At 49.3% G+C, this 11,672-nt stretch overlaps 1 protein-coding gene across 3 annotated transcripts in view; it reads left to right on the top strand.

Annotated features, from left to right (window-relative positions):
* Tent4a (terminal nucleotidyltransferase 4A) overlaps positions 1 to 10,669 on the top strand; it is a 35,178-nt gene extending 24,509 nt beyond the window's left edge. Inside the window, exons 7-13 of one of the 3 annotated variants that reach the window (XM_021208395.2) lie at positions 1,496 to 1,709; positions 3,878 to 4,004; positions 4,931 to 5,031; positions 5,627 to 5,799; positions 6,332 to 6,490; positions 8,014 to 8,178; positions 8,547 to 10,669. In XM_021208395.2, the coding sequence (XP_021064054.2) occupies positions 1,496 to 1,709; positions 3,878 to 4,004; positions 4,931 to 5,031; positions 5,627 to 5,799; positions 6,332 to 6,490; positions 8,014 to 8,178; positions 8,547 to 8,738 (1,131 nt within the window). In that variant the 3' untranslated portion in view covers positions 8,739 to 10,669. Of the gene's footprint in view, positions 1 to 1,495; positions 1,710 to 3,877; positions 4,005 to 4,930; positions 5,032 to 5,626; positions 5,800 to 6,331; positions 6,491 to 8,013; positions 8,179 to 8,543 lie in introns of all 3 variants that reach the window. The other 2 variants (XM_021208394.2, XM_029544004.1) reach the window with 2 other exon arrangements.
* The last annotated feature ends 1,003 nt before the right edge of the window (positions 10,670 to 11,672 follow it).

The following is an 11,672-nucleotide window of genomic DNA, read 5'->3' as shown; positions in this document are numbered from 1 at the left end:
TGTATATCACTGTGAGTGTGTGTCCCATGTATATCACTGAGAGTGTATGTATGTCCCCATGTATATCACTGAGAGTGTATGTATGTCCCCATGTATATCACTGTGTGTGTGTGTGTCCCCATGGCTGTCCAAGTCTCTTTCCCCATGTATATCACTGGTTCTCCTTTGTGAGTACTTGCTGAGGGTTTGTTATTCCCAGTGACACTGCTAGCCTGCAAGTCAGACTGTAGCTCAGACTGTGTGTGTGTGTGTGTGTGTGAGCTTTGATGCAGACGTGTTGCCCCTGAAGCATTCGTCCCCAGGTGTGCCAGCAGAGAGGCTTACAGTGCTGAGCTGTGAGCTCCATGCAGCGCACCCCTTTCTCACAGCACACCACAGTGGGGAACATTACTCTTAGCTCCATGGCCTCTGTTTATATCTTGAGTACCCCCGATTTGAGGTAATGTGCTCCGGATATCTTGTCAGGACAGGTGGTGTTACCTTGTGGGGTTTCCCAAGGCTTCCTGGTGTGCTGCTACTGGCCTCCTTCTGGCTGTCAGGCCTCACAGAGCTATGCAGATGGGATAGCCCTCCTCTTTCAGTGCCTGTGTGGGAGACCACCCACCTGAGGCTGGACCTGGTGTAGCATTCTGCTTATCTCACAGCTGCCTGAGGGAAGAAGGCCGGGCCCTGTACTGGGCTGCCTTGAATATTTGATTTGGCTCAAAAGCAAGGACATAAAGGCTTGGCAAGAGGACTGCCCTGTTCTGTGGAGGAGGGCAGAACTCTGACATTATGAGGGATTATTCCTGGAAGACCACATTCATGCCTCAGCCCTGTGCTACCAGGACTTGGACACTAGGGGGGCTTGACCGTCACCATCTAGAATTGTGCAAAGGACAGAGTCCTCTGTGTGACCATGGAAGCGATGAGCCACTTGGTTGCTGAGAGTAACAGGTGTGCCCAAGCTCATTCTGTAGTGGGCAGCTCAGGTCTGTAAAGTTACTGGCACCTGGGAGTTATCAGGGATCGTGGTCCAGTGTCACAGAGAGGCTGTGGCTTGCCAGAACAAAGTGTGCTGGTGAAGTAGCCTGACAGTGATGTGTGAAAGCCAGAAGTGAGTTCCCAGGCGGAGTTAGCTCCATCCACTCACATCCTGGTCCAATGATTGTGATACTGTTCAGTCTTGTCCTGCCACCTACTGGTGGCTTGTCAGGATGATGACATTGATATGAACCGTGCAGCCACCATCCAGATGACAGTTGTGCAGAATGTGGAAAACTTACCATTGGCAGCATAAGGGTAACTAGCTGTGTGTGTCTGGATGTTGTGGTCTGAATGGATGTTGAGATGTCTTCTTTCTGTCAAGCCCCCCACTGACAGAGGCTGTCCATTGTCTTGTGTTTTCTCAGGTGCTAGAGAGTGGGGACCCCTCTGGGTTCCTGGAGAGCTGCAGGGGGAGTGTCGTTGGAGTGTAGCTTGAATTCATATGCCGGTGGCTCTCTTGCTTTTACAGTTACATCCAAGAATCGATGCCCGGAGAGCTGATGAAAACCTGGGAATGCTTCTTGTAGAATTTTTTGAACTTTATGGAAGGAATTTTAATTACTTGAAAACTGGTATTAGAATAAAAGAAGGAGGTGCCTATATCGCCAAAGAAGAGATCATGAAAGCCATGACCAGTGGGTACCGACCATCGATGCTGTGCATTGAGGACCCCTTACTGCCTGGTGAGCTTGCCCGCTCTGGCTGGGATTACAGTGCTGGGTTATCTCTAAAAGCAGAACTCAGTGGGGACACTTTCAGGATTCTAACAAGTTTACTGCATTCTAAAATGTTTACGTTCTGTAAATATCAGAACTAGGAAAGGCTAATCAGGGAGTCCTCACAGGAAACATTCACTTCTGGAAGGAAGCATGGGCCAGGAAGTGAAGAATGGGGTCTCCTGCAGGTGACTCTCCATGGCTTTCCTGTGTCGCTGCGGATCATGTGGTGGCTGAGCTAGGACTCCAAGCCCCACCCCGCTGTCATGTGTAAGGGAGCTTGTCTCTCCCACTGTGGCAACACTTGGTCTTTAAATCCTTGCCAACCTGATAACTGCTTCACATTCTTGTTTAGTTATAGTCCTTCCTGGTGCTTGCTCTTCAACTCTGCACATACATATTGAGCCTGTCTTGGGTGATAGGCTAAATGCAGTGATGGGATCAGGGCAGGCAGTGACAACAGTACGACGGGAGGCTGCAGACGCCTCGGCTTTGCTCTTCTTTCATGGAACTGCGCTGCGCTGTAGCCATGGTCTCCTGAGCTGGCCACGTTGGTGTTCTGTGCTAGGGGAGCCTTGTCCACACGACTCTCAGATCTCAGTTTGTGCTCTCATTTGTATTCAGTCTTTTATTATTCTGCTCCTGTTCCTTATTTAGTTACTATCCTCAATTTTTTAAAATAATGTTTTTATTAGATATTTTCTTTATTTACATTTCAAATGTTACCCCCTTTCCTGGTTTCCCCTCTGAAAATCCCCTATCCCCATTCCCCTTCCCCTGCTCACCAACCACCCACTCCCACTTCCCTGTGCACTCCCCTACACTGGGTCATCAAGCCTTCACAAGACCAAGAGCCTCTCCTCTCATTGATGTCCTACAAGGCCATCCTCTGCTACATATGCAGCTGGAGCCATGGGTCCCTCCATGTGTACTCATTGATTGGTGGTTTAGTCCCTGGGAGCTCTGGGAGCTCTGGTTGGTTGATATTAATTATTGTTCCTCCTATGGGGCTGCAAACCTCTTCAGCTCCTTCAGTCCTTTCTCTAGCTCCTCCATTGGGGACCCTGTGCAGTGGATGGCTGTGAACATCCACTTCTGTATTTGTCAGGCTCTGGCGGAGCCTTTCAGGAGACAGCTTTATCAGGCTCCAGTCAGCAAGCACTTATTGGCATCCACACTAGTGTCTGGGTTTGGTGACTGTATATGGGATTGATCCCCAGGTGGGACAGTCTCTGGATGGCCTTTCCTTCAGTCTCTGCTCCACACTTGGTCTCCGTATCTCCTCCCATGGGTATTTTCTTCCCCCTACTATCCTCAAATTTAACAATCATTTTTAAACTGTTCTAGGGTGAGATTAATTTCTTTAAAAATCAATTGAAAGGAAAGTAGACAATACCAGTCAGCTGTCTTTAAGTGGCTGACGGATCCCATAGAGGAGAGGTGGGGTTTCCGGGGGAACATCCTAACAGTGTGTCACCTATTTGAGTGCCCCATGTCTTCAGGTTCTATTTCAGTGTGCCTGCGTTAACTCCTGTAGCTGCATCTAGGAAGATGAAATTCCAATATCCTCCCTAAAATCCCATACTTGAGGTGACTGAACAATGAATCTATGTAGGAGTTACAGTTCCTCTTGATGCTAGTATTAGCTTCATTTGCTTTGCTCTGTGAGTTTGTAATACAGCATTCTTCCCTTAAAGGGCTTCCTTCCAGTTCTGATGCTCTGTTCAGTGTCAACAACCCCCTCACACTGTGTGCCACTCAGCGCTTATCATGATATTGATCATGCCAAGTCCACACTGCTGGTTGGTGTGTTGGATATTATGGATTTCCTTGTGGTGTGGGCTTCCCTTTTTTCTCTTTTTCCCTTTTCTGCTACCTGGGGTCTTAGCAGACTCTGAACTGTCAGACACCGTGACTGCCCCCTTTCCATTGTTGGGAGTAGACTGGCCACAGAGCCTGAAGCACTGAACCTGTGTGCATTTACATACCATGAGCTGTGTACTGCAGTCAGCGGCAGCTTGCAGCAGCTCGCTCAGGTCTGTGTTTACATGCCTGTTGCTTGAGCTGCTGTAGTTGGGAGGCGTTTGGTGGTGAGCCCCTACCTTGTATGAGAGACAGGTGCCTTTGTGTTGCAGGAAACGATGTTGGACGGAGTTCCTACGGGGCCATGCAGGTGAAGCAGGTGTTTGACTACGCTTACATTGTGCTCAGCCACGCTGTGTCACCGCTTGCCAGGTCTTACCCCAACAGGGATTCTGAAAGGTAATGGGTCTTGTGCCTGGGTTCTGGGCTCCTCTTTCCTGTAGAGTAGCAGGTGTACTTTTTCTCGTCATGTGCTTCTGTGGCATGGATGGGTACACTGTCATACTTGAGTGGACCTTGATAATAAGGAAAGCTTTTTGGCATCAAGATGGCTTTTGGGTAGCCCATGGCCCAGGACTGAGCATTTCTTAGTGGGGTGATATTTACTTGGGGTACGCTGTATTAGGGCAGATCCCTGACTTTGAAAGCCTCGGTTGGTGCCTGTCCAGCAGCTGTAGGTGTGCTTGCTTAGGTTGTGAGTGGGTTCAGACCTGAACACACGGCTCTGCCTCTACAACTGTTCAGCCGTCCTTCAGTTTACAACTGAGGATAGTCTACAGTGTCTCCTTTAGTGGTAGTCAGGCACACTTCTCTCTAAGTTCAGCTGAGCTGCTATAGTATGTGCACATGGGGAGCAGGAGGAGACAAGGGTGGAAGGGGAGAAGTGGGCTGAACAGATCGCTGTCAGCAGTGCGTGAATGTCTGTTCCAGAGGTGGCTGCCTCAGGAAACTGTTAGGAATGAGCCTGACTTTCCATCGATTGTCCACACACAGTGTTGCAGGCCAGCCCCTAGCCTGTGATGGGCACCTGGGTATCTCTCCTCACCTGTGCAGTAGGAAACAAAGTGTCAGGACTTGATGGACATCCCTTAAACTGGATTGAAGCCATCATCTGTCTACAGACAGATCTTGGTTAAGGACTTCTCCATAGTGAACCTGCCTTTGTCTGTGCCGTGATCTCATGGTACTGTGAATGTAAGCATGTCAGATGTGCCGTGATCTCATGATACTGTGAATGTAAACATGTCAGAGCTCATGCTTTCTCCTGTCTTTATCGAGCCTCACATCTGACACCTAGTGTTTATGTCCAACCCTGTTCTCTGCAGTACTTTAGGAAGAATCATCAAAGTCACGCAGGAAGTGATCGACTACCGGAGGTGGATCAAAGAAAAGTGGGGTAGCAGAATCCTCCCGTCTCCAGACCTAGGTGAGAGACTGGCAGTGTGAGGCATGGCCCTCTCACCATAGCACAGAAGCATCTCTGTTGTAGGGTTGCTCAAGCTGTGAAAATAGATCCTTTTCTACTTTTTCTGATAGGCCGTCCGTTCTGTAGCTCTGGACCCTATAGACATAGAGTCGTAGCTGCAGTAAAGGAGGGGGAGGAATAGATGGAAGTGGTTGCTAGGGGGAGGAACAGATGGGAGTGGTCGCTAGGGGGAGGAACAGATGGGAGTGGTCGCTAACGTTGCATTTGATTAAACGAAGCTGCACTCCAACACAGTGGCAAGAGATCACTGAGATGCATATGGGTTTCGTTCCAAATCTTAGAAATCCAGTGTGTTTGTGTTTCAGAATTCTACATTCTACATTGATAGTGGGCATATTTGTTCTATGTTTATAGTTTATGACAGCTACAGATTGTGACTTACACAGCACTGGACAGATTTTAGTGTTTTCTGATAACTAGTTTGATTCACATTTAAAATTAGATTAATTCAGATATAAGGTTAGGTTTGTTAGCATTCAGAGTTCAGCAGCACACTGCACTAATCACTAACCTGGACTTTGCTTTCCTGCCCCAGACAACAGGATTAAGATAAAGGAGAGAATTACCACGTGCAATGGGGAGCAGATGCAGAGCCGGGAGCCCAGCTCCCCTTACACCCAGCGCCTGACTCTGTCCCTGTCCAGTCCCCAGCTGCTGTCTTCAGGCTCCTCTGCTTCTTCTGTGTCCTCACTTTCTGGAAGTGACATTGTGAGTGGGCTTTTGCTCTTGACTGTCGTCCTCCTTGTGGGGTGACACTGTCCTTGTCATCTGTAGCAGGGAGTTCAAGACCTCCTCCCCCTCCTCCATCTCAGTCCCTTGCTGGGGTGTAGGGATGTGGGGGTGTATGTGTGTGTGTGAGAGGTGGATGTCTGTGGGGTACATGTGGGTGGGAGGTTATGTGTGTGTGTGTCTGTGGTGTGTCAGTGTCAGTCTTGTTAGGTGTTCTTTGGCATAGGCTTTAAGAACCCCGGGCTGTATTGCTCAGATGACCCATCGATAGCACTCAGCCAAACTGTGGTTTGAGTGTTTTTTTTTTTTTGGAAAAAGATTTAGAGATTTACAAGTTAGGTCCATGTGTCTCGTGTGCATTTTCTGCAGCCTAGTCTTTCTCCGTGCTGCAATGACTGAGGAAGGGTAGGTCTGCTCTAATGGCCTTCCCTAGCTTCCTCCTGAAGGCGCCTGGCTCAGACCTCAGGAGCGCTGTGCTTATGACTCTCCTTGTCTCTGTGCTGCGCTCTAGGACTCCGACACACCGCCCTGCACCGCGCCCAGTGTTTATCAGTTCAGCCTGCAAGCACCCACTACCCTGATGGCCAGCCTGCCCACAGCCTTGCCAATGCCCAGTAGCAAACCCCAGCCTGCTGCTTCCAGAACGTTGATCATGACAACAACCAACCAGGTACAGGCTTCCTCCCTGGGGACGGCATCCAGGGCAAGCAGGACCCTAGATCAGGGTTCTTGTGGATGGCTGGGTCTAGTGCTGGCTCCCAGCAGTGACCATGCTTTGGGGGCTGCAGAACAACTCAGCCTGTTGTGTAGCACAGTCTCTGACCTGGAGTCTGATGCCTCTGACAGGTGTTCCCAGTGCTTCTTTGCCTGCAGTGGTGCAGTGTCTAGGGCCCGCACTGCTGGCTGTGCAGACACGTGCTTTCTCTCTCCCAGAAACTCCGTGTGCAGACCCAAGTGTCAGCTTGGGCTTAGACTCTCTCTGTTAGCCGTTACTTGGGAATTTTTCTCTTTTTAAATTTTATATAAAATGAATCAAAAGAAAAATATAGTTCAGTATTGCACATACACCCCAATTATATATCAGTTGGATTTTTATACACTCAGTACATTATTACCTGGAAAGGAGAAGCAGCATTTTAAGTGGGAGTTGAGCGTAAAACAGAGCAGAAGCATGCAGATGTCTTTCCTGGCGTCCTCTGGCCCTGCTGGGATCCATTGCCACACAGCTGCTTTGAAGCTGAGCTACTAAAGCACCTGACTCTAATGTTGGTGAGCGTTTGACATAGTTTCCCCAGTGTAGCCCAGACGACAGACTGGAACTTTCCAAGGCATTGGAAAAGTTGTTGAAGCTATTAAATTCTGCCCCAGTTCAACCTAACTGTCTGCTTCTGAAAAGAACACTGCCCACCCTCCCACTCTGGAGGCCTCTTTGTCACTCGTCAGGTCAGTGTCTCAGAGAGCCCAGTGCAGGGCCAGCTTCAGTTTCCTGCCAGAGATGTTTTGGACCTGTGCTGTCTAAGAAAGTGTAGGTGTAGATCCCAGTTGGTTGTCACAGTTGTATGCGTATCCTGTGTGAGTGTGAGTCAGGCTGAGCTTGAAACCAAAGTTTGTGGTAATGGCCTGGAGCAGAGTGTCTGATTCTCCACCATGTGTTTTCTATAGAGGCAGCTGTCCCCCTGTGGAGCTCTACTGTGAAGGGTTCGTTCCTACTGTAGCCAGTCTCTCTGCAAGTGCTGGGTAAAGCAGCGATGCCTTCATTGTCAGGCCAAGAGTGGCTCTCACCAGCTTTCTTTCGCTTTGGGTGGGACAGATGATGCAGAAGCCAGAGCGGTGGCCAGATACAACCGCCCTCTTTGACTCTTCCTTGTGTTCCTCTGTTCCTCTGGGGTCTGAGGGGTGTTCACTTTGGGGCTCATTCTAGGGACTAAAATGACTGTGACTGTTTTGATGGCTATAATTGTTTTGAATTTGGTTTGATCTTTGGAGAATATTAGATTTTATGACCTAGTGACTGGCATAACTTGGTATTGTAATTGCTGTTTGAGAAGATGAGGTGTTTGTAATTCCAAGGCCACAGTGTCCTTGGGTCACAACAGAAGCTGAGCTCTGTGGAGATGTGTGTGAATGGACTTTGCACAGTCAACCCCACACTGCTTTCACTTGTGGGAAGCTCATGTTTCTCTTTCCTTCTAGACCAGGGTTACTATCCCTCCGCCAACCCTTGGAGTCGCACCTGTTCCTTGCAGACAGGCTGGTGTCGAGGGAACCACATCTTTGAAGGCTGTTCACAGTGTAACTTCCCCAGCCATTCCCTCGGCATCTCCCAACCCACTGTCTAGTCCTCATCTCTATCACAAGGTAAGTGTTGTCTGCTGCTGGGCTATTTACTGCAGCCACTTCCTCACTCGGGGGCCTGTGCCCCTTGGACCACAATTCCCCTGCGTGCTCTCTGGTTGGTGGTTCAGTCTCTGTGAGCCTCCATGGGCCCAGGTTCGTTGACTCTGACCCTGCAGGGACCTTCTCACACCCGTGAAAAGGCAGAGCAGATTACAAGTCTGTAGGCCCTGAGTGGAGTGATAGTCTGTTCAGAGGGAAGGGTTCCCTCTGCTAACTGCATGCCGGAGCAGTGATTATGTGGCTGCGGGTTCGTGTTGGACATTGTGTCTTTTCACCTCATGGTCTGTGTGCTACACTCCAGTCCTGCTTTCTCTCTCTCTCTCCAGCAGCACAATGGCATGAAACTGTCCATGAAAGGCTCCCACAACCACACTCAGGGTGGCGGCTACAGCTCTGTGGGCAGTGGAGCCGTGAGGCCTCCTGTAGGCAACCGAGGACACCATCAGTACAACCGCACCGGCTGGAGGAGGAAAAAGCACGCACACACAAGGGACAGCCTGCCTGTGAGTCTCAGCAGATAATGGTCTGACTGACTGCCCACGGGCCTCGGGCACCACAGGGGAGCCGAGACCAGCATCCAGCACCTCCACCGCGGTCTGCCGAGCGCAGCCCAGCACTGGTCACTCTGCATGTTTGTGTGGTGGCCGCATCCATCTTACAGAACAGCTCCTTGTGCTCATCTGTGAAGCCTTACTACATGTGGATGTGCGTCTGCCTGCCTAGAAGTCTTCATCCGTGCCCAGCAGGGCGGCCTAGGAGTGTCAGGGACTGGATGTGCGGCTGTGTAGCCGGGTCAGCTAGGTGGCCATTTGGGGTTCTCATCGTGTCTGTCACAGGCAGAGACGCCAAGCCCTGCTCCGTGTCTTTCTGACGGAGTGGGCAGGCTGCTGTTTTACTGCCCTCACGTCTTGTTTGAAAATTTGGGACTGTTTTTCTATGTAAATATTGAAAACTTATGATTTGTGCAATAACTCAGATATTTTTTATTTAATTTCATATTTTCACATAAGTTATATTTAAGGGAGGAGGGAATTTTTTTTTAAAACACGCTTAAGTCCTTTCCCAATTTGCATTTTCTAAGTTGGGTTCCTCGCGTTGGCTGGTGATCTGATGGCATCATGACATGAACACCGTGAGGAGGGAGGGCCTGTGGGCTTGGTTTTTATGTCTTGTCTTTTGGTTAGATGCAGTGAAGGAGCCAAGTCATCCTGGTGGCTCTGTGAGGCCAGTGTGTACCTGGCAGCCTGGCTGGAGGCCTTGAGCCGTTGTCCTGCTCTGACCACGAGTTCTGACATTTTGTTTGGGTTTTTATAAACTAGACAGCAAATCCAGCATTTAAAGTGCCAGAAGTAAGAACCTAAGGGGAAGAGAGATTGTCACGTCGCATAAATCGTAAAGAATTGTGACTCTGGGCGTGCTTTGGTCATTAAGTGACGGGTCTAGAGTCATGGGCCTGGTGAATATCATTACAGACAATGGCACCCAGATTTAGGAATGTGGAGAAAGGGATTTCGTTGATTCCGTTGAGGAATCTGCATAGGTATGCACTCGTTCTGTTAAGAGCAAATATCTGAACAGGACCCCGCTGTTGAGGGCACATGGGGGATTTTAATGTATCGCAGGAGAGCACAGCCCCGTGTGGGCCCGGAGCGGCTGGTGCCTGGCTCAGACGCGTACAGGTATACTATGCAAGTGTAGTCTGCCACAACCACTGTCTTTGTTACTGTTTTTGAACAAGCATCCATCCATCGCCTGACCTGAGTCTGGAGCACCACAGTTGTCCTGGAGTGCTTGCAGCTGTAGGCCTCTGACTTCACTTCTGGACCTGCTCAACACCACAGCGGGCTGGTCTCAGTCCACCAGTGCAGAGTGTCAAGCCGAGAAGCTGAGTGCCGTGCCACTTGGTTGACACGCAGCAGTGGGAATTCTGAATGAATGTCTGAGTGACATTGGACACCTCGCCAAGGACAAGCTCTGTGTGTCTGGGTCTGCCTCCTGCTGCCCTGGTGAGACTGTTGACTCTGGGAGACATTCCAGAGCAGAGTAGCACATGGGTCCGCAGCTCATGAGGATTGGAGTCATCCAGAATATTTAAAATTATTTAAATTGTGAAGCCTGTTGCTAAAGAATATTTATGAACACTGGTCCATAGTCTGTACTAATTTACACATTAGCAATATTGACTGTATCTGCATTAAGGAGCCACCGTGGGGCCGTTCGAGTGACCCGCAGATGTGCATTTTAAAGTTCTATCATCCACAGGCACAGGTATGTGTCCGTCCCCATAGTGGTGAACCAGATGAATTGGCCTGGCGACCACTGTGGCTGTATGCTACAGTTTGACAAAATGATATCACGTTTAAATTTTCTGTGTGTACAACAATATGGACACTAAAATTGACATATTTTTATGTAAAGTTTTTCTATTCTTTGATTTTTAATAAACTTTAGAAACCAGTCTTGTGTTGGCAAGATGCTTTTCCTCTGAAGGGTGGGGTGGTTTCTGCATTAGCTGCTTGCTGGGGTTTTATCCAAGCCCAAGGTCAGCCCTGTGGCCAGGGTGGTGATGGATCATTTTGCCACAATGTGGGGTAGTGCCACTGTGAGTATAGCAGGAGGATCACACACTGTACTGTGCTGTGGTCTGTACTTAGGTATTCCAGTAGCTGTCACACTTAAAGCTCCCAAGTATGAGGCACTTTCAGCCTGTAAGTGACAGGACGTCGGCTGCTCAGCCCAGTCAGTGTGTGTGTGGTGGGATATCGTGTCTTATACGTGTCTTGTGAATCAAACACTCATCCATTCCAACACAATAGTCTCTGCTCCATTGGCTGGGTCACTCTTAGCAAAAGACCAGTTCATGACCATAGAAGACTCAGTGAATTCCAAGCAAGGTCAGGAAACCCATAGTAGGCTGTTTTTCTTGGAAGCAAGTGTGTAGGGGCTTGTATTTGTTCTGACCTCAGGAGTGTGAGGCTGACCATGCAGTGCAGATGTTGGCTAGCGTGGAGAAAGTGCATTGTTTTTATTCTTGACAGTTTACCTGCAAGTTGTCAAGCCCTGGGTGTGTGTTCAAGCAACGTGTGCAGAAGTGAACCCGTACCTCATAGCTCAGTTGGCTCAGGTAGGGATCAGCTAGAGCTGCTCAGTCATAAAGCTGAGAAGCAGGTCCAATGCTGTGCTGACCCTGCCTCTCAAGGACTCATGGAAGATGAGAACAGAGCCACAGGCCTGATTCTGTGAGCACTTCTGGCTTGGGCCTGCCTGCCTGCCTCCCTCCCTGCCTTCCTCCCTCCCTTCAGATTTATTTTTATTTTTTTATGTATATGAGTATATACTGTAGCTGTACAGATGGTTGTGAGCCTTCATCTGGTTGTTGGGAATTGAATTTAGGACCTCTACTTGCTCTGGTCGGCCCCACTTGCTCAGTCCTTGCTTGCTCCGGCCCAAAGATT

The sequence above is a fragment of the Mus pahari genome, chromosome 11 (assembly GCF_900095145.1).
Source record: "Mus pahari chromosome 11, PAHARI_EIJ_v1.1, whole genome shotgun sequence".
Lineage (NCBI taxonomy): Eukaryota > Metazoa > Chordata > Mammalia > Rodentia > Muridae > Mus > Mus pahari.
This window is presented reverse-complemented; position numbering and strand designations above follow the sequence as displayed.